Here is a 22118-nt window from a genome sequence, read left to right on the forward strand (position 1 = left end):
AATTAATTTGTTGTATATATTTTTCTAATGAAATAAAAAAAAACATGGAAATGGTACTCATCTACGGCCGACTACAGATAGGAGTCCCTAGACCCCCAGATAACATTAGGGGGGTAACATGCTATCTAGGGTTGATTATTGATGTCCATGTGCAGCAGTGGCCACTTATTATCAGATGGATTGCATGATCGTCTGTTGATTATGTAATATAAAAGGCATAGGGCATTTCCCAAACTAAAGTAACTCAATTTAGTGTGACAAGTATTCTTTGGGCTTTATAAAAATATACTAGATGTCGTCAATCTCTTATTCTTCCACTGCTGGGCACGGGTCTCCTTTCAGATTGAGAGGGGCTTAGGCCATAGTTCACTGCGCTGGCCAAGTGAGAATTGCTAGACTTCACAGACCTTTGAGAACTTTTTTGTAGAACTCTCATTGATGTTTCCTCACGATATTTTTCTTCGTCGTTAAAGCAATTGATAATCTTTTACATAAAATACTCGTGTCACAATGTTAGTTACCGTACTCCTCCGAAACGGCTTTGCCGATTTTCACCAAATTTTATATGCATATTCAGTAGGTCAGAGTATCAGCTACTATTTATTTTTCATACCCCTAAGTGATAAGGGTTGTTCACCCTTAACATTTTTTTATTTATATGGCACCTGTCTTCGCGTTCCCGCCCCTGCCTGTCTTATTCCTGCCTAAACTGGTCCCGCCTCTATATTATATTAGAATACCCTTAACATTTTTCTATTTTCTATTAATTTATATTAATTGGGGTTTGAACCCTGGACCGCCAGTTTAAAAGGACTTATATTAAGCTGCGTTATCAATGCTAACGACAGTAAATTATATCATTAGCCGACGGTCGCTTTTCTATACACCTTTGTTATCAATGCTAACGACAGTAAATTATTATCTGACGGTCGCTTTTCTATAGGTGTATTAACATTCACAAAGTGTCCTTTCAACATCACAAATCCTGTTTCAGTCATAATATTTCCGCTAGTCATACGTTAATGGATGATTTCAACCACCTTTTTATGTGACGTCGTCATCGTTGCTGTATCAATGTGAGCCATGTATGAATTTTGGTTCCTAAATTGGTAGTCGAGGTTTCAAATCTCACAGACTTTCAAAATTTACATGAAAGAAGAAAGAAAGAAAGAAAGAAACATTTATTCGGATAATTGCAACACAAATGAAATACTATAATGTAGAGAGACAAAAAAAATAAAAATAACATAAAACGAAAGAAAAAAAAACATGCTGGTTGGTATATCTCTTACGAATACGAATTTGATTAAGTGACAAGAGACTGACTATTAATCTGCTTTTGTTGGTCTATCATTGGCTTACTTTGTTACAATATGACCAATCAAAGGTACAGTTTTACAAATTTACAAAAATATAGTTTCTTTATATCAGTCATTTATAGAATGACACTAAAAATAAAAAAATAACCGAAAATTTGGTGGTACGGAATCGGTTTGCTAATCCGACTTGCACTTGGTGGATTATTCCGTAAATTGAGCACTATATTAAAGACATATTTGTCACTTATATCGTGCTAACGTCTTCCATTATATCCCCTGTGTCGCTATTAATGCACTTCCTTATCTGCTATCATGTTACTATGCCAGGGGATTGAGGGTCATTACCCTGTTCACTATGACAAGGAAATTGCGCTTTGTGTTTGTGGAGCGATTTATCTTTATTATTGTGTTGATGATTTTATTTCTGGTTATACTGAAACCTTCAAAAGGTACCCGACGACGTGGGAGCGACGCCGGGTTATGTGGGATTTTTAACCGCACTAAAACCCCCCCGGTAGCCGTCCTCAGCGTTTGGTGGAGAACTCCGGGATCTCCGATGGAACACAACCAGAGTCCTCCGAGCGCGATGCCCCGGTCTAGCCCTGCCCTGGGGGAGCACTTTACGCTCCTCCCGCACACCTGGTGTTTACGACGGTATGCGACCACACACACCGACGTCCTTTCCGGGGTTGCTCTTCGGACGGTTCGAGCTCCCACTCTTGCCGCCGGCAACCCCGGAAGCCCCTTTTAGTCGCCTCTTACGCAGGGGATACCGTAGCCCTATTCTAGGCTACTAACGCCTATAGACTGTAATCGATCCTTATAGCTCCACATTACAATTCCCTGTGCTGTGTTGTGGGTGGGTGGGAAAGTATGTCTCCCTTACCACACCCTTCAAACCAGATCACAGCGGCGCTTAACACTGTTATTAGGCAGAAATAGGTGTGGCAGTGGTGCTGTCGAACCACAGAGGGTGTTGTATCTATGTATGTGTGAGTGATACTTCAAAGAAACAATCAATAAATTCATTTCAGTAATGGTGTCGTACGGCTTACATTTAAATAGGACATGAATATTGATTAGTTGGTTTCTTCTTTGACCTTGGTCTCATGAGAGTGGTTAACAACCATGAAACAGAAACTTGCTTTCCTTTTCTATGTTAACAACCATCTTAGCCCACAGGAGTATATCTTTTCATATAAAATATAGCCTATGTTACTCGTGGATAATGTAGCTTTCGAATGGTGAAAGAATTTTCAAAATCGGTCCAGTAGTTTTTGAGCCTATTCATTACAATCAAACAAACAAACAAAGTTTTCCTCTTTATAATATTAGTATAGACCTGGCAAACTTTGTACCGCCTCAGAATCTATTTATGAAATATATTTCATATTTACTCACCTTTTACACCTTCCCTGGACTTCCAGAAGTAATTCAAAACTAAAATTAACCAAAGCGATCCAGCCGGTTTCGAATTTTAGCGAGACTAACGAACAGAACATTTATGCTCACAGTAAAACAAAGGAAAATCTCCTATTTGGGCCACGTTCTTCATCCACGATACAATCTCCTCCAACTCATAATGATGGGAAAGGTCGCTGGAAGACGGAAGGTTGGCAGGCGAAAGAAGTCGTGGTTACGTAACATCCGAGAGTGGACCGGAATAGCCAGCGCCGCTGAGCTATTTCGCAGAGCTAAAAGCAAGGAGGAAGCAAGAAGCTGATAGCCTACCTTCAATATTTGGAGAGGCACTTTAAGAAAAAGAAGAACGAACACAAATTTATTTTTATGGTCAGTCAACCTGATTGTAAGTGCCTACTGCCGCCCATGGACATCTGTAATCAAACTCAGATAATATCAGAGTTCTGCTCGAGGTCGACCATAGGAGCGCCGCTACCCTTGAGGATTAAGCTGGAACGCCTCGAGAAGTTTTAGCGCTGATGTGTTCTGGTTTGAAGGGTGTGGAAGGGAGACATACTTTTCCGAGGCGTTCCGGCTTAGTTTGTAACGGAACAAACATACACATTCATTCGTTGTTTCACCAACTTCCCTCTCCAAATATAATTAAAAAAATATATATTTCCAAATATAACATATTTCCAGAACTGTCCTTTGTAAAGAACAAAAACTATGAATAAAAATTCGTTCATTTCGTACGAAAATCCATAAATTTATGTACACGTATGAATTTTACATAAGCAGCATTGATTTTGTATTCACAGAAACACGTGTACAGCGACGCCTCTAATTAAATATTCATAAGGGCTTCTGTCCTTCGATTTGATGCAAGGTGCTTTATAAAATAATCAGTAGTGAGGCGCCGTTTTACGTATTATTAGTATCTTTTTTACTAGCCCTTAAGGGTATAAGCCTCCTTTCAAAGTGTTTTCTTGAACAAGATATATAGCAGAATTGTAGCAAATTTTAAATTATACTTAATAAACATTTATTATATCTATCTATCTTTATATATATATTTCTTATGTGCGTGTGTATGTCACTGAACTCCTCCTAAACGACTGAACTGATTTTGATGAAATTTATTGTGTGTGTTCAAGGGGACTTGAGAATGGTTTCGATTCACAATTTAGTCCGTGGGAAAAGGTTTTTTTACTTAATTTTTAATTCGTAAGTAGTTACAGAATCAAAAACTATGCATTTGATCAAGTGATGATCTTTAGCAAATTTGTTGTTCAAGAGCCCACGAGGGTTTGGGAGTTGATAAGACCAATTTTCGACAGATGGCATCACTGTCATTCCAACGCAGGTACAAATTTTCCGTTTTATGTATATCATATTATTTCTTTAAAATGCGGGCGAAGCCGCGGGTACCACTAGTCTATCTATAAAAGCTTAATATAATTGTAAATTTGACAATTTAATTGGATATTTAAAAATTTTAGAAAACTATCACTCTCTAATTAAAAAAAAATCTTTGCAGAATTATTTTTGAAATTTAGCTTGCTAATAACTTTTTCCGAGGCGTTCCAGCTTACTCCTCAGGGGTAGCGGCGCATCTGTGGCCGACCTCAGGTAGGAATGTCTAATCCTATCTGGGGTTGATTACTAATGTACACGGGCGGCAGTAGCTTACCATCAGGTGGACAGCATGCTCGTATGCTACTCCTATATTATAAAAAAAAAACTCAGATAGGATTTGAATCCTACCTGAGTTCGACCACAGATTGCTACGAGTACCTATGAGGATTAGAATTAAGAGAATTACGATGTCTCCCTCATTTCCTATTTAAAGTCCTTTTAAAGGCACGTTTTCATTCACGATTTATTTCAACGTGAATTAAATTATATTACCGCTCACATTCAGATCTGACATTAACTGACCCAGTGGTATTAAGCTGACCCAATAATATTATAGTAGCTGCAATGCAGGTCCTAATGAGTGACGTCAGTACTTTGAATAAGCTTAAAGGTAGCTTGTCCTTACAAAAGCACATATTGAAATTAAATTAGCCGCTGTCCTTTTTTTGATAATATCGGAGTAGCAGACGAGCATGCAGTCCACTTGATGGTAAGCTACTGCCGCCCATGGTCATCTGCAATCCCCAGATAGAGATATTCCTTTTTGAAGTCGGCCACAGATGCGCCGCTACGCCTGAGGACTAAGCTGGAACGCCTCGGAAAAGTATATCTCCCTTACACAGCGTTTAACACTGCTGTTATGAGGCAGGAATAGGTGTGGCGGTGGTGCCGCTGGGGTCGAACCATAAAGAGTTCTACCTTCAAACTTACACGTACTTTAAAAAGCACGACTAAACTATTAGGTACTTAAATTGTAGTGTGGTAAGGAAGACATACTTATTCGAGGCGTTCCAGCTTAGCCCTCAGAGTAACGTATCTGCAGCCGACCTCAGTTAGAAATCTAATCTTTGCTTCTGTAGTTTCGGGACCAGAATAGGGCTACGGTATCCCCTGCCTGTCGTAAGAGGCGACTAAAGCGGGCTTCTGGGGTCGCGGGTGGCAAGAATGGGAGCTCAAACTACCCGGCCAACGGCCCCGGGAAGGACGGCGGTATGTGTGGTCGCATACCGTCGTACGCACGGTACGTGGCGAGCGTCAAGGCCACCTGGGCGGAGCCCGACAGGGAAACGCGCTAAAAGGACTCCGGTTGCGTTCGTTTAGTGATCCTGGAGCCCTCTACGCAGCGCCGAGGACGGCTTCCAGGGGGCTTTAGTGCGGTAAGAATCCTACATAACCCTGCGTCGCTCCCACGGCACTGGGTACTTTTTGAAGGTTTCGTTAACAAAAAAAAAAACAATGTGAGCCGTCACGGGACGCCTGGCAGATGTGAAACATCGACATTATTTTGTAAAAGTAATATGCAGAAAAGAACATATTGTGATAGGAACTAAATATGTCATAATGATAAAATAAAATATTACGATCCGCATGGCGACGCGTCGCCACACCATACACACTACTGCATATAGACTGTATATATATACCATCGTATAGCGTCACGGCATGCGTCGCCACGCCAGAAATCGGTTTTACGTGCGGCTATAGATGTTTCACATCAAAAAGGAATCTAATCTTATCTGGGGTTGATTACAAATATCCATGGCGGCAAAACTTACCATCAAGTAGACTACATGCTTGTCTGTTACTCCTACAACACATAAAAAGATAGATATATGTTATTTAAGAGAAACAAGTATTAGTAATGGAAAAACGTAGACAAACTCATAGTTACATGGTAGTGACGTGTAAAGTTTTCTTGCCATTTTTTCCTACTATTATGGCGTATTCACACTCTCGCCAAGGTCACTAATGTTACGAGTACGATTGTTCTTTCGGTTCGATCTGATTTTAAGCAAATATTGTGGTATACGTATGTATTATATTGGAATACTAGCTACGCGGTAAACGTTGTGTTGCCATATAAATAAAAAAATGTTAAGGGTGAATAACCCTTATCACTTAGGGGTATGAAAAATTGCTAGTAGCCGATTCTCAGATCTACTGAATTTGCATATAAAATTTGGTGAAATCGGTAAAACCGTTTCGGAGGAGTACGGTAACTAACATTGTGACACGAGAATTTTATATATAACATTCTTCAAATATTGTTTACATAGGTTAAATATACAGAAAAGACGCTTTTTACACTCACAGCCTCACACTAGGGTTCCCTGTGTTGTGGGTGCCATGGACACACACAAAGACGAATACACAAACACCCAGACCCAGAAAAGATATCCAGATTTATTATTCACATGCTGTATTCCCGGGAATCGAACCCGGAATCCTTTACGCATTACACCGGTACGGTAAACGCTCCGACTCGTGGGTTATACGTAGTTAAAAATATAAAACAAAAATATTCGTGTGTATTTATTTACTAAATCCACAGCTTATATTAAATTAAAGTAATATATATATTTCTTATGTGCGTGTGTATGTCACTGAACTCCTCCTAAACGACTGGACTGATTTTGATGAAATTTGTTGTGTGTGTTCAAGGGGATTTGAGAATGGTTTAGTTTCACAATTTAGTCCATGGAAAAAGGTTTTTTTAATTAATTTTTAATTCGTAAGTAGTTGTTGATTTTCGAATGTTTCACTTTGGATTCGACAGCTATTTTTCATACCCCTAAGTGATAAGGGTTGTTCAACCTTAACATTTTTTTACTTATATGGCACTACAACGTCTGCCGGGTCAGCTAGTATTAAAGTAATAGTCAAAAAAGGGATTTACATTTTACGATATACTACGAGTAGTACATGTTGAGAAAACTTCGATAGCGTGATGTAGAATATGTGTAGCGCCATCTATTGACGAGTCGCGGGAACTCGCCACATTAAGCGCTGCTGTGTTATAGATTGAAGGGAGGCACTCATAGGAAGCGTCTTAACTACAAAATAAAACCTTTTTGGAGTTTACTCCTTAAGAAACGATTTGAGTTATAAGGCCCGGTACGGAAATTTTATGAGGAGTAAAATCAAGTGTAACACGAAAAGTTGAGGCGTAACGGTAACCAAAATATGAATCAAGAGTGCTTTTATTAATTTAAAATACAGTAAGTTCAAATCCCATATGAAAGTAATTATTACAATAAAAATAATTAGCAATATATAAAACATTAAAACGTCATTAACTAATTTGTTTACATTTTTGCATAAATTAAGTTATAGGTTTGATCATTTATAAACACTGTGAAAAATATGAACATTGGCACCATAATATGATTAACAATCTTTTATGAACGTTTTTAAAGAAGAGTAACATATAAAATCAATAAGCAATTGAATAAGATATAATATTAGCAAAATAAGTTTTTAACATAAAGAGGCTTTTGTAAGTTACTGATATATTAATTTAACTTATAAAAATGGATGCATTATTGACCAGCACCATCTATCAACGATAAACGGGCAAAATCAAAACAGTATTATTTAATATTTATTACAGAATTATTGCTAATGAATTATGTTCAAAATAAGTTATATAAAATTAGCAATACGTTTTAAATGAATTCTAGAATTATAAAACATTCAGAAACAAACCAAATTACATATAATAACATGTTTATTGAGTCTCATATAAATTTCATCCGTAAATTGCAACAAGGATATTTTATAGATGGCAAAGAAATTATAATTATTAAGTTTTAAGTTATAAAACGTTTAACATTGTTTTAAATATAAATAATTATATTATATTAAAATTTACTTTAATATAAACAATTATATTAAGTTACCATTATAATATTTGGAACCAAAATACATAGATTGATAAACTTGCAAACTTACAATTTATAAAACTTGCCACTAGATGGCGCTATTTTATATTATTTTGTAACATACTTTATGTAATACGCATTATTGAAGTAATATAAATAATCCGAATAATTACAGATATATGTTTGTTTCTCTTATCATTTTAGCAGATGCGTCCATTTACCTACCCTTTTTTCTATTCGATATATATCATAATTATCATTCGTAAGGAGTAAACTCCAATCGTGCGTCGTAGCTGACACACACACACTTTTTTTTTATAATATAGGAGTAGCAGACGAGCATGCAGTCCACCTGATGGTAAGTCCATGGACATCTGTAATCAACCCCAGACAGGATTAGATATTCCTACCTGAGGTCGGCCACAGATGCGTCGCTACCTCTGAGGACTCGAAGGAACGCCTCGGAAAAGTATGTCTCCCTTACCACACCCTTCAAAACGGAACACAGCGGCGCCTAATACTGCCGTTATTAGGCAAAAATAGGTGAGGCGGTGGTGCCGCCGGAGTCGAACCACAAAGGGTTCTACCACCTTCACCTTGTATTCCAACTTAGTTCATATACCGCACGCTTTCCAACTACAACATTAAAAATGTTAACAAGTTTCTCTTTTATTTATATGTATTGTTAACTTTTAAACTTTCGACGAGTGTATATATCTACCCTTACTCACGTCAAAACATACGTTTCTATTAGAGAGCTTTTTGTTCAGTAATAAGGAGAAATGTGCCGAGCGAGACAACTTTAGTTTAGTACACTGTTTGAACATGTTTTGCGGACAGTATTTTTTTGAGTATGTATCATCAACACACCTATTTCTGCCTTATAACAGCAGTGTTAGGCGCTGCTGTGTTCCGGTTTGAAGGGTGAGGTAAGGGAGACAGACTTTACCGAGGCGTTCCAGCTTAGTCCTCAGGGGTGGCGGCGCATCTGTGGCCGACCTCAGGTAGGAATGTCTACTCCTATCTGGGATTGATTACAGATGTCCATGGGCGGCAGTAGCCACTTACCACCAGGTGGACTGCATACTCGTCTGCTACTTCTATATTATAAAAAAAATCATCAACAGCCCATTACAGTCCCACTCCTGGGCACGGGTCTCCTCTCATACTGAGAAGGATTTCGCCATAGTCCACCGCGCTGGACAAGTGCGTATTGGAAGACTTCACATACCTTTGCGATTTTTTTATAAATCTCTCAGGTATGCAGGTTTCCTCACGATGTTTTCCTTCACTGTTTAACAAGTGATAATTAATTTCTAATAGGCACATAACATAAAAATCAGAGCCTGGGATTTGAACCTCGGACCCCTCGATCGAGAGGCCGAGTTTCTTAACCACTAGGCTATCACTGCTTTTATGGACAATGCTTCAATAGTCTGTTCGAGAGGTTAAGTATATTTTGCCCAAATAATAATACAATTCACGTTGTAAAGGGGTTGAAATATCTTCGGTCCGACCCTTCAATAATTTATACCTTTGAAGGAATATTTCAACTCAAATTCTTTTGTAGGGCCACAACGAGGCCCATAAATAACTGAATATCACTTACAACCCTTATTTCAGCCCTTTGTAAAGGATTCACAATTGGAATTGCTACAATCTATCACGGATAAAGTCGAAATAGATTTTCTTTGCGCTTTTAGGGTTCTGTTGTCTAAAGGTAAAATAGTATCCTATTAGTAAGCTTTCGCTATCTATCCGTCTTTCACAGGGCTCTATCTTTTGAACTGTAATAGATAGACTTAAAATTTTACCTACAAGTAATTTAAATGTATGGTTGGACTGGACATAAGCATATCTGCGTTTCAGTGGAAAAGTATTGATGACTGATTTACATATGAGGCGACCATAGCCCTCAAGAGTCGAAACGTATGTGATCGGCTTCAGGTAGAACCCGTTCTATAATATGGAGTTGTTACAGATGTCCATACGACAGTGATTAAAATCTTACCTTACAATCTATACAACTTACCATCAGGTGGACTGCCTGCTCGTTTGCTACTTCAGTGTTAGAAAAAAAAAACAATGTGAGCCGTCACGGGACGCCTGGCAGATGTGAAACATCGACATTATTTTGTTAAAGTAATATGCAGAAAAGAACATATTGTGATAGGAACTAAATATGTCATAATGATAAAATTAATGACTATTTATTGAATAATCATTTATTTTTCCTTAATCGAGTGGGAAAGAATCGCACTGTCGATTGCGCATGGTGACGCGTCGCCACACCGTACACACTACTGCATATAGACTGTATATATATACCATCGTATAGCGTGGCGACGTCGCCACGGCATGCGTCGCCACGCCAGAAATCGGTTTTACGTGCGGCTATAGATGTTTCACATCAAAAACCTAACTACATTGGACTGTATATAAATCAGACATATTTTCTGTTACACTATAGTACCCATCGCTTGTATAATAAGATGTTTTATACTACCCACAGTTTGTAAAATAAATGTAAGATTGCAACCCGCCGATCCAGTTAGTCCTACTCCGGTAACGGCGAGAGGCATCGTGTCGCAAGCGCAAGAATTAATTAATAATAAATAAATTAATTAATTTATGTTAAACATTTATACAAAACATATTAAATTAATTAATTACATTTAATTAATTATTGATAATTTTTGTTCCAGGACATTGACTATGAGGGTTTTCGGTGGTTCCTTGATACTTTTCTGGAGGTGTCAACGCCCGATGAGCTGTCCAGGTAAACATTCTATATTCAAAATCTAAAGCTAGCTCCAAAGCATGGCTAAGTGATAACGACAGAACATAGTATAAATAGGGGAACATAGTCATAGCCAAAAGAGGAAGGTGAGCTCAATCTCCTCTCTACCAAATTTTGAGCAAAAGACCGACCTGGGATTTTTAGTATTCAATGCCGTCCCACAAAACTGCTTTATTTTGTTTAGACTAGAATGAAATCAAAACCGAAAATCCTTGCTGTAATGCAAAGATAGAGAATACCGCCCTACCCTCCCATCCAACTAGAATACATCAACAGTAGAACCCTTGGTAATTTTTTTTGAGTAAAGAGTACTGGGTGCGTCAAGTAGCTAGCTAGCTAAGAGCCAGAGTGCCATCCTATACTATAACAAGTGGAACCACCGTTGGTTCCACTTGTTATCTTATATTCAGTAACACAAAATTCTCAATTCCAGGCATCTGTTCCTGTCCTTCGTCCGGAGGGACAAGAGACCAGCTCTTCGGGAGATGGCGGCCGCCAGCTCCGCAGCCGCCTTCGCTGCTGTCACAGCTCATGGAGAACATCAGGTACTATTCCAAGATCCTAAATTCTTTGCTGTTATAATATTTTAACCCTGTTCAACTCTTTCGCTGTTAATCGCTTAGTTAGCACTGTACGAATGCAATCCACCTGATGGTAAGCGATCATTGCCGATTCGTGTGCTATACGATGCTCCGAAGTAGATTACATCTGTAAACTACTTCGATGAGCACAGGGATTCTACTTAACACTGATGCAATGCCACTCCTAAGGACTGTTAGCGTTATATTTTGTCTGGCCGACCGATATCTGACAGTATCTTCGCGGATACCTTACGGCAAATATAATACGGAATGTGTCTGATACGGCCCGTGTCTGACACTTTACACGTCTGAACTTCTGAAGATATAAATAGGACCTTAACCACAAGCAATCACTTTCATACGAAATTCTCTTGATCTTTCTCAGGGTAAACTGAGCTTAGCGTCCAAGATTCATGGGTTGGCAGAACGGATACAGCAGTTAGGGAAGAGTTCTGGAGACTCCGTGGATGGCAGCGATAAAGGATCAAGAAGCAGAACTGGTAAGGTTATTGGATTTTTACAATAATGCGTTGGTTTGTTCACTTCACAATGGTCCATTGTAGTTTTATCTGACGATGGACAGATATACGTTAGTGCTTTACGCTCTAATTTAGGTCTTAATTTATTAAGGATATAGTGGGAACGGCTTGTATAAGTGTTTGCCGTACCACAACCTTCAAACCAAAATGCAATAGCAGTACATTTTATAAGTAATTTTTAATGTAATTCTAATATGCTTTTTTATTTTTTGTTTGTTTTATGTTGTGGTACATTCTTCTATACATTTCAATGTTCTTCTACGAGTAATTCTAGTATTTTTCTAATGTTCTTCAAGAGTTCTTCCAATGTCCTTCTAACACAACATTCTGTCTTCTAGGAAGCGTCCACCCAATGTTCACGGTGACGACGAATCCGTCGTATTCGTCGCACGAGCTGTGTCTCGGCAGGAACGAGACGAGCCCCAGCCACAGCCAGATGTCCAGAAACTCCAGCAGGAAGAGCAGCAACTCACTCAGGGTGAACCAGTCTACTAAGATTGAAGGTGGGAGAAGTTTCCATACTTGATCCTTCTGTCATCAGTTCTATAATGGTCTACTGTTGGGCACGGGTCTTCTCTCCTTTCATCATCATTTATTATTTATCATCATCATATCATTATCATTTATCCTTCATCGTCACTTACCATTCATCATCATCATCATGAACTCTTTATTGTTCCATTGCTAGGCACGAGCTCAGGATGAGAGGGGTTTTATTTATATTTCACCTACTTGTTTAAGCTTTTTTTTATAATATGGGAGTAGCAGACGAGCATACAGTTCACATGATGGTAAGTGACTACTGCCGCCGATGGACATTTGTGTACATGCCCAGATAATATTAGAGTCCTACTTTTGGTCGGCCACAGATGCGGTACTACCCTTGAGAACTTAGTTGCCTAAACGCCTCGGAAGCGTATCTCCCTTACCACACTCTTCAAACCAGAACACAGCAGCAACTGTTACTAGGCAGATATATTTGTGGTGGTGATACCATCGGAATCGAACACCAGATTTGTTCATTTATCTCATCTTCAATTTATCGTATCATTGAGTCCCCATCCGATCAAGTGCCAAGATTGGTTCCTTTGTTTTTATCAACATTAAAACAAGGACAATGAAGTTCTAAAACGCAAGTTCTGAAAAATCAACCATGCGTGACTAGGCATTTTAAACGCGAACTCCCAGACTATAAAGCGTTTTTAAAACCCAATACAGATTTTGTATTAATTATGATTACAGACTTCAAACACCTGATGCGAAGACCATCAACCCTGGAAGTGCACACAGCAAGGGTATCGCTGAAAGACATAGTATGCTACCTGTCCCTGCTTGAAGCTGGAAGACCTGAGGATAAGCTGGAGTGTAAGTACTATTGCTTTCGGTATTTGATAAGAGATGGCGTTAGTATCAAGGTAATCATTTGTAGTAGTTTGTAAATAGTAAAAAATATAGTGTACCTATGTCTCTTGTGTAGAATTACTTGTTCTACAAAATAGGAAGTAATATTACATGTAATAATTATACAGATAAGTAGTGGTTTTGTATAAAATTGAGGAAGAATGCTCCACACAACATCGATTTATGATTTCTGTCGCGTTTTCTGGCCTTAATTTAGAACGACATATTAAATATGGGTGGGAAAACCATTTTCAATCCAGGTTTGCAAATTCAAACTGCATCCCCGGCCTTCGATCTGAATGGGAAATTCTGCCTGTGTATAGGGAGGCAAATCCAACCTGCGCTCCGGGCAGCAAATCAAATTGCGCCCCGGGTTATAAAATCGTCCTGCTATTTGAACGACAATTTCAATATGTGCTTCGGGCGGCAAATTTAAAATGCATTTAGGGCGGCAAAATCATCCTGCGTTACAACCGGAAAATTTAACCTACACTTCGAGGTGCAAAGCTAAAATAATTTATTTGATTTCAGTTATGTTTCGGCTCTACGATACCGATGGGAATGGAGTGCTGGACACAAATGAGATGGACTGCATCGTTAACCAAATGATGACTGTTGCTGAGTACTTGGGATGGGAGACTTCGGAGTTACGGCCTGTAAGATTTCATATTCGAGATTCTATGTATTGGGGTTACTAAATAATGACTTAAATATTAAGATACTTCTTGTACTGGCGATACTAAAAAATGGAGGGATATTGATTGTTACTAGATTTTTGTAACGATAGGTGGGGAGAGGTTTGCCCCTGTAGTTCCGGGACTAGAATAGGGCTACGGTATCCCCTGCCTGTCGTAAGAGGCGACTAAAAGGGGGCTTCCGGGGTTGCAGGCGGCAAGAGTGGGAGCTCGAACCGTCCAGTATGCTACCCCGGGAAGGACGGCGGTATGTGTGGTCGCATACCGTCGTAATCACTCGAATATTTTTTTCTAATAATCTTTTATTTTTTTTAGATTTTACAAGACATGATGGTGGAAATAGATTACGATGCTGACGGTACCGTGTCCCTCGACGAATGGAAAAGAGGAGGGTAGGTGAAAATACTTTATTTAGCTATTAATATTTATCACAGTAAGACTTTGATAGACTTCACACACCTTTGAGGACATTGTTTTTTATAGAACGTAGGTTTCTTCAGAAGTGCCTGCCAGGTATTCATATATATTTTGGGTCCTTTTCCTGGATCGAAATTTTGCAAATTTTTAGTCGAATTTAACAACTATTTTGTAATATGACAACAGAGTGCCATTATTTTCAATATCACAACCTGTTCTGCAGAATATACCAAAAAATCCTTTTAATATTTTACTAGCTGACCCGACAAACTTTGTACCGCCTTAAAATCTATTTATCAAATATATTTCATATAAAATATAGCCTATGTTACTCGTGGATAATGTAGCTTTCGAATGGTGAAAGAATTTTTAAAATCGGTCCAGTATTTTTTGAGCCTATTCATTACAATCAAACAAACAAAGTTTTCCTCTTTATAATATTACTATAGATTATCACAGAATTTAAGCATTTTAATTTTAGTTACTTCTCTCACATAAAAGTCACTATTTTCTTCCAGAATGACAACAATCCCACTGCTAGTACTTCTCGGTCTAGACACGAACGTGAAGGAGGACGGGGAGCACGCGTGGCGGCTGAAGCACTTCAACCGGCCCGCGTACTGCAACCTCTGCTTGAATATGCTGGTCGGGCTCGGGAAGAAAGGCCTATGTTGTATATGTGAGTATTTATAATGTATTATGACGCGCTCGGGTGCGTTTAGACAAACTTGTGTATTTTGAATCGGCTTGAACGTGCTGGTCGGGCTTGGGAAGAAAGGCCTGTGTTGTATATGTGAGTATTTATACTACGCTCGGGCGCGTTTTAGTTCAAAGCGGGTGTGTTTTAGTTTAAGTCAGGTGTTTTGTAACCTCTGCTTGAACATGCCGGTCGGGCTTGGGAAGAAAGGGCTGTATTGCATATGTGAGTATAATGTATTATGACGCACTCGGGTTTGTTTTAGACTAGCTCGGGTAGTCATCAATAATTATTAATACTTTATGACATTGGTAAAGAAAGTGTTGCTTGGCCTTTAGTCGAATGACAATCTAAATATATATAACTCAAAGGTGACTGATAACTTAGTGATCTATCAACACACTGGACGGATCGGGCTGAAATTTGGCATGCAAGTAGATGTTATGACGTAGGCATCCGCTAAGAAAGGATTTTGATCAATTCTACCCCCAAGGGGATAAAATAGAGGATGAAAGTTTGTATAAATCTTCATAGTTAATAATATTACTTCGTAATGCGAGCGAAGCCGCGGGCAAAAGCTCGTTTTAACATATTTTTGTATTTGTTTCAAGTTTGCAAGTTCACTGTGCACGAGCGCTGTGTGCAGCGTGCTCCAGCGTCGTGCATCGCGACATACTCCAAGACCAGGCGGGCCTCCGCCACGCTGGCCCATCACTGGGTTGAAGGTAACTTCCTTATTTAACCGACTTCAAAAAGGAGGTGGTTATCAATTTGGCCGGTATCTTTTTTTTTATGTATGTACACGAATTACTCCGCCGTTAGTGGACCGATTTTAATAAATCTTTTTTATTGTATAGAGACGAGCTGGAAGTTGGTCCCATTTAAATATTTTTTTTATTTTATTTTAATAGGAAAACATACAGTGTACAGTTATATCTATATAGTTATCTCTTAATAATAAAAACAACACACCATTTAGCTGTTTTCGCATATAAATATGGTTAGGATCCATCGATGGGTTCTGGAGAAAATGAGGGGAACTCCTCCACCCATGTGAATATAACAGTCATAACTTCGCCGTTTATGAACCTATTTTTAATGCCTTTAATTTCGTGTGCGCACAATTGCTACAAGTTGGTCCCATTTAAATATGTTGAGGATCAGAGTGAGTTCTGGAGACAAAATATGTAACTCCTCAACCGATGGGTATAATTGAGTTTCGTTTGAAGATATTTGGTGTAAGTTCTAATGAAGTTGCAAAACCAGTTTATCATTGACTATTTAAGGGTCTGATAATGTGGCTCGGAGACAAAATATGTAACTCCTCAACCGATGGGAATAATTGAGTTGTGTTTGAAGATATTTGGTGTAGGTTCTAATGAAATTGCAAAGCCAGTTCATCATTGACTATTTAGTTAGGTTAGGTTGGAACATGTAAGACAATATAAAACTAAGCGAGCAGGGCGCGGCAGCGCCCTGCGAGCGGGCGGTTCACATCAATGTTAATTCAGACCTTCCTTCATTCATGATCACGTTTATACAATTTTATATTGTATTAATGTAAATGTTAGTATGTCATCACTAAAAAGGGTGAAAAACGTTTAACAAAAATTACAAAAACAATTATGTTTAAATTAGCATTAAGTCTAAAGTCTCTTCTTATGTTCCATATTTGTTATTGGTATAACATAAAACACTAGGGAATTTTGAATTCAGTTAAATTCAACATAATAATCACATAATAGTAAATTAACTTAATACTTCATTATCATTACCATTTTTACAAATAAGTTGAATTTAATAATAAATTAAAGTATCATAATATTTTAAAGCATTAGAATAAAGTGGCAAATTTATTATACAGGATATTTTGGTATATGATGTTGAGAAAACTTCGATAGCGAGATTCAGGATTGTAGCGCCATCTCTTGATGAGTTGTGGAGATTGACATATTATTATATATAGAGCGCTTATCTAATTTATTAAGGAAAACAAAATTACAGTTTTTGTAGAACAAGAATCAATTGTCCCATATAAGATATTACAGCACATTTAATAGTGGAAATAAGTATTGTAATTCAATTCGTGCGTAAAAGTGCCACTATTTTTTCCCATAGGTAACTGCCATGGAAAATGTGCAAGGTGTCGGAAAAAGATCAAGGGATACAATGGGATCACGGGGCTCCACTGTCGATGGTGTCATATTACTGTAAGTATACATTTTGTCTAGAAAACATCGGTAATTAGTTAGATATCCAAAATTGTATAATTTTAAAAGTAGAACTTTTTCGAAATAGGCACTTTTATTGACAAACACAGTTTCAAAAGGTTTGTGAAGTCTACCAATTTACCAACAATTACCAACAACAAATTACCAACAATATACTAACGCACATGGCCAGCGCGGTGGACTATGGCCCAAAACTTCTCATTCAGAGAGGAGACCCGTGACCAGCAGTGGAACAGTAATGGGTTAATGATGATGATGATGGTGACTGACAAACAACCCGAAGAGTTAATAAACGCATCTTGATAGCCTCTCAAACTTTTGTGTCACAAAATATCATCAGAGTAATCTGCGAAATAAAGTTATAATTCTCCTCTAATTTAATATTTTGCCGTCCCTATACGTGCTTCCCGGAGGGCATAGTTGAGTTGAAATAGAATTGTAATTCACCTCTAATTTAAAATTTTGCCGTCCTAAATCCTACTTTTCGGGCATAGTTAAGTTTTAAATCTTTTCTTAAATAATTTCATAATACTTCCTTTTCCTAATAATTTTACATATTGTATTACGCGAACAACTGATTTTGCCGCCCCCCCAAAACTGGGGCCGACCACACTATCTACCTCAGACATGCCACGTTGTGTCGCTTGTGGGCCGACCACCCCCTGTGCCCCAGAAACGTTGTGTCGCTTGTGGGCCGACCATGCCCTGTGCCCCAACACGTTGTGTCGCTTCTGGGCCGACCATCCCCTGTGCCCCAACACGTTGTGTAGCTTGTGGGCCGACCATCCCCTGTGCCCCAGAAACGTTGTGTCGCTTGTGGGCCGACCATCCCCTGTGCCCCAACACGTTGTGTCGCTTGTGGGCCGACCATCCTCTGTGCCCCAGACACGCTGCGTTGTTGCTTGTGATTCGATGCATTCTACGTCACTTACCTGTTGCATTTTATAAATTAAAATCTCTTTCTCCGCAGCTCCACAACCGTTGCGTGGGCAGCGCGGGCGGCGCGTGCGCGCTGGGCCGCCACGCGCGCCACATCGTGCCGCCCACCGCCATCCGCCCGCTCGTGCTCGACCGCCAGCGCTCGCTGCCGCACCGCGCCACGCAGGAACAGGTAGTGGGCACAGTGGGTACAGCGCCATCTGTTGCTGCTATAGCCACGCGCGCCACATCGTGCCGCCCACCGCCATCCGCCCGCTCGTGCTCGACCGCCAGCGCTCGCTGCCGCACCGCGCCACGCAGGAACAGGTAGTGGGCACAGTGGGTACAGCGCCATCTGTTGCTGCTATAGCCACGCGCGCCACATCGTGCCGCCCACCGCCATCCGCCCGCTCGTGCTCGACCGCCAGCGCTCGCTGCCGCACCGCGCCACGCAGGAACAGGTAGTGGGCACAGTGGGTACAGCGCCATCTGTTGCTGCTATAGCCACGCGCGCCACATCGTGCCGCCCACCGCCATCCGCCCGCTCGTGCTCGACCGCCAGCGCTCGCTGCCGCACCGCGCCACGCAGGAACAGGTAGTGGGCACAGTGGGTACAGCGCCATCTGTTGCTGCTATAGCCACGCGCGCCACATCGTGCCGCCCACCGCCATCCGCCCGCTCGTGCTCGACCGCCAGCGCTCGCTGCCGCACCGCGCCACGCAGGAACAGGTAGTGGGCACAGTGGGTACAGCGCCATCTGTTGCTGCTATAGCCACGCGCGCCACATCGTGCCGCCCACCGCCATCCGCCCGCTCGTGCTCGACCGCCAGCGCTCGCTGCCGCACCGCGCCACGCAGGAACAGGTAGTGGGCACAGTGGGTACAGCGCCATCTGTTGCTGCTATAGCCACGCGCGCCACATCGTGCCGCCCACCGCCATCCGCCCGCTCGTGCTCGACCGCCAGCGCTCGCTGCCGCACCGCGCCACGCAGGAACAGGTAGTGGGCACAGTGGGTACAGCGCCATCTGTTGCTGCTATAGCCACGCGCGCCACATCGTGCCGCCCACCGCCATCCGCCCGCTCGTGCTCGACCGCCAGCGCTCGCTGCCGCACCGCGCCACGCAGGAACAGGTAGTGGGCACAGTGGGTACAGCGCCATCTGTTGCTGCTATAGCCACGCGCGCCACATCGTGCCGCCCACCGCCATCCGCCCGCTCGTGCTCGACCGCCAGCGCTCGCTGCCGCACCGCGCCACGCAGGAACAGGTAGTGGGCACAGTGGGTACAGCGCCATCTGTTGCTGCTATAGCCACGCGCGCCACATCGTGCCGCCCACCGCCATCCGCCCGCTCGTGCTCGACCGCCAGCGCTCGCTGCCGCACCGCGCCACGCAGGAACAGGTAGTGGGCACAGTGGGTACAGCGCCATCTGTTGCTGCTATAGCCACGCGCGCCACATCGTGCCGCCCACCGCCATCCGCCCGCTCGTGCTCGACCGCCAGCGCTCGCTGCCGCACCGCGCCACGCAGGAACAGGTAGTGGGCACAGTGGGTACAGCGCCATCTGTTGCTGCTATAGCCACGCGCGCCACATCGTGCCGCCCACCGCCATCCGCCCGCTCGTGCTCGACCGCCAGCGCTCGCTGCCGCACCGCGCCACGCAGGAACAGGTAGTGGGCACAGTGGGTACAGCGCCATCTGTTGCTGCTATAGCCACGCGCGCCACATCGTGCCGCCCACCGCCATCCGCCCGCTCGTGCTCGACCGCCAGCGCTCGCTGCCGCACCGCGCCACGCAGGAACAGGTAGTGGGCACAGTGGGTACAGCGCCATCTGTTGCTGCTATAGCCACGCGCGCCACATCGTGCCGCCCACCGCCATCCGCCCGCTCGTGCTCGACCGCCAGCGCTCGCTGCCGCACCGCGCCACGCAGGAACAGGTAGTGGGCACAGTGGGTACAGCGCCATCTGTTGCTGCTATAGCCACGCGCGCCACATCGTGCCGCCCACCGCCATCCGCCCGCTCGTGCTCGACCGCCAGCGCTCGCTGCCGCACCGCGCCACGCAGGAACAGGTAGTGGGCACAGTGGGTACAGCGCCATCTGTTGCTGCTATAGCCACGCGCGCCACATCGTGCCGCCCACCGCCATCCGCCCGCTCGTGCTCGACCGCCAGCGCTCGCTGCCGCACCGCGCCACGCAGGAACAGGTAGTGGGCACAGTGGGTACAGCGCCATCTGTTGCTGCTATAGCCACGCGCGCCACATCGTGCCGCCCACCGCCATCCGCCCGCTCGTGCTCGACCGCCAGCGCTCGCTGCCGCACCGCGCCACGCAGGAACAGGTAGTGGGCACAGTGGGTACAGCGCCATCTGTTGCTGCTATAGCCACGCGCGCCACATCGTGCCGCCCACCGCCATCCGCCCGCTCGTGCTCGACCGCCAGCGCTCGCTGCCGCACCGCGCCACGCAGGAACAGGTAGTGGGCACAGTGGGTACAGCGCCATCTGTTGCTGCTATAGCCACGCGCGCCACATCGTGCCGCCCACCGCCATCCGCCCGCTCGTGCTCGACCGCCAGCGCTCGCTGCCGCACCGCGCCACGCAGGAACAGGTAGTGGGCACAGTGGGTACAGCGCCATCTGTTGCTGCTATAGCCACGCGCGCCACATCGTGCCGCCCACCGCCATCCGCCCGCTCGTGCTCGACCGCCAGCGCTCGCTGCCGCACCGCGCCACGCAGGAACAGGTAGTGGGCACAGTGGGTACAGCGCCATCTGTTGCTGCTATAGCCACGCGCGCCACATCGTGCCGCCCACCGCCATCCGCCCGCTCGTGCTCGACCGCCAGCGCTCGCTGCCGCACCGCGCCACGCAGGAACAGGTAGTGGGCACAGTGGGTACAGCGCCATCTGTTGCTGCTATAGCCACGCGCGCCACATCGTGCCGCCCACCGCCATCCGCCCGCTCGTGCTCGACCGCCAGCGCTCGCTGCCGCACCGCGCCACGCAGGAACAGGTAGTGGGCACAGTGGGTACAGCGCCATCTGTTGCTGCTATAGCCACGCGCGCCACATCGTGCCGCCCACCGCCATCCGCCCGCTCGTGCTCGACCGCCAGCGCTCGCTGCCGCACCGCGCCACGCAGGAACAGGTAGTGGGCACAGTGGGTACAGCGCCATCTGTTGCTGCTATAGCCACGCGCGCCACATCGTGCCGCCCACCGCCATCCGCCCGCTCGTGCTCGACCGCCAGCGCTCGCTGCCGCACCGCGCCACGCAGGAACAGGTAGTGGGCACAGTGGGTACAGCGCCATCTGTTGCTGCTATAGCCACGCGCGCCACATCGTGCCGCCCACCGCCATCCGCCCGCTCGTGCTCGACCGCCAGCGCTCGCTGCCGCACCGCGCCACGCAGGAACAGGTAGTGGGCACAGTGGGTACAGCGCCATCTGTTGCTGCTATAGCCACGCGCGCCACATCGTGCCGCCCACCGCCATCCGCCCGCTCGTGCTCGACCGCCAGCGCTCGCTGCCGCACCGCGCCACGCAGGAACAGGTAGTGGGCACAGTGGGTACAGCGCCATCTCTTGGCGGCGCATGCACTAACACCCCTGAGTGTGCCCGCCGTTCTTTGCTGGGATTACTGAGAATAATGGGTATAGTACCATTTGTTAGCGGAGCACGTACAAAAAGGTAATGCTAAGAAAGTTATCGTCACGACATAGAACGTACATATGCTTGCATGCATTATGTACAATATAATATAACGTAAAATTGGAACCTTAAGTAGTTTCGTTTATACGAAATAACTTAAGATTCCAACATAAATCTA

At 43.7% G+C, this 22118-nt stretch overlaps 1 protein-coding gene across 1 annotated transcript in view; it reads left to right on the forward strand.

Moving 5' to 3' along the window:
• Window positions 1-22118, forward strand: part of Dgk (diacyl glycerol kinase 1) — a 94594-nt gene that overhangs the window by 57874 nt on the left and 14602 nt on the right. Inside the window, exons 4-14 of the mRNA XM_073081486.1 lie at window positions 10726-10799; window positions 11254-11365; window positions 11787-11901; window positions 12279-12443; window positions 13183-13305; window positions 13873-13997; window positions 14352-14428; window positions 14972-15132; window positions 15762-15875; window positions 17269-17360; window positions 18352-18492. Of these exons, the coding sequence (XP_072937587.1) occupies window positions 10726-10799; window positions 11254-11365; window positions 11787-11901; window positions 12279-12443; window positions 13183-13305; window positions 13873-13997; window positions 14352-14428; window positions 14972-15132; window positions 15762-15875; window positions 17269-17360; window positions 18352-18492 (1299 nt within the window). The remainder of the gene's footprint in view (window positions 1-10725; window positions 10800-11253; window positions 11366-11786; window positions 11902-12278; window positions 12444-13182; window positions 13306-13872; window positions 13998-14351; window positions 14429-14971; window positions 15133-15761; window positions 15876-17268; window positions 17361-18351; window positions 18493-22118) is intronic.

This window comes from Epargyreus clarus, unplaced genomic scaffold (genome assembly GCF_041222505.1).
Source record: "Epargyreus clarus isolate Ecla_fem2 unplaced genomic scaffold, WU_Ecla_fem_2.2 ptg000016l, whole genome shotgun sequence".
Lineage (NCBI taxonomy): Eukaryota > Metazoa > Arthropoda > Insecta > Lepidoptera > Hesperiidae > Epargyreus > Epargyreus clarus.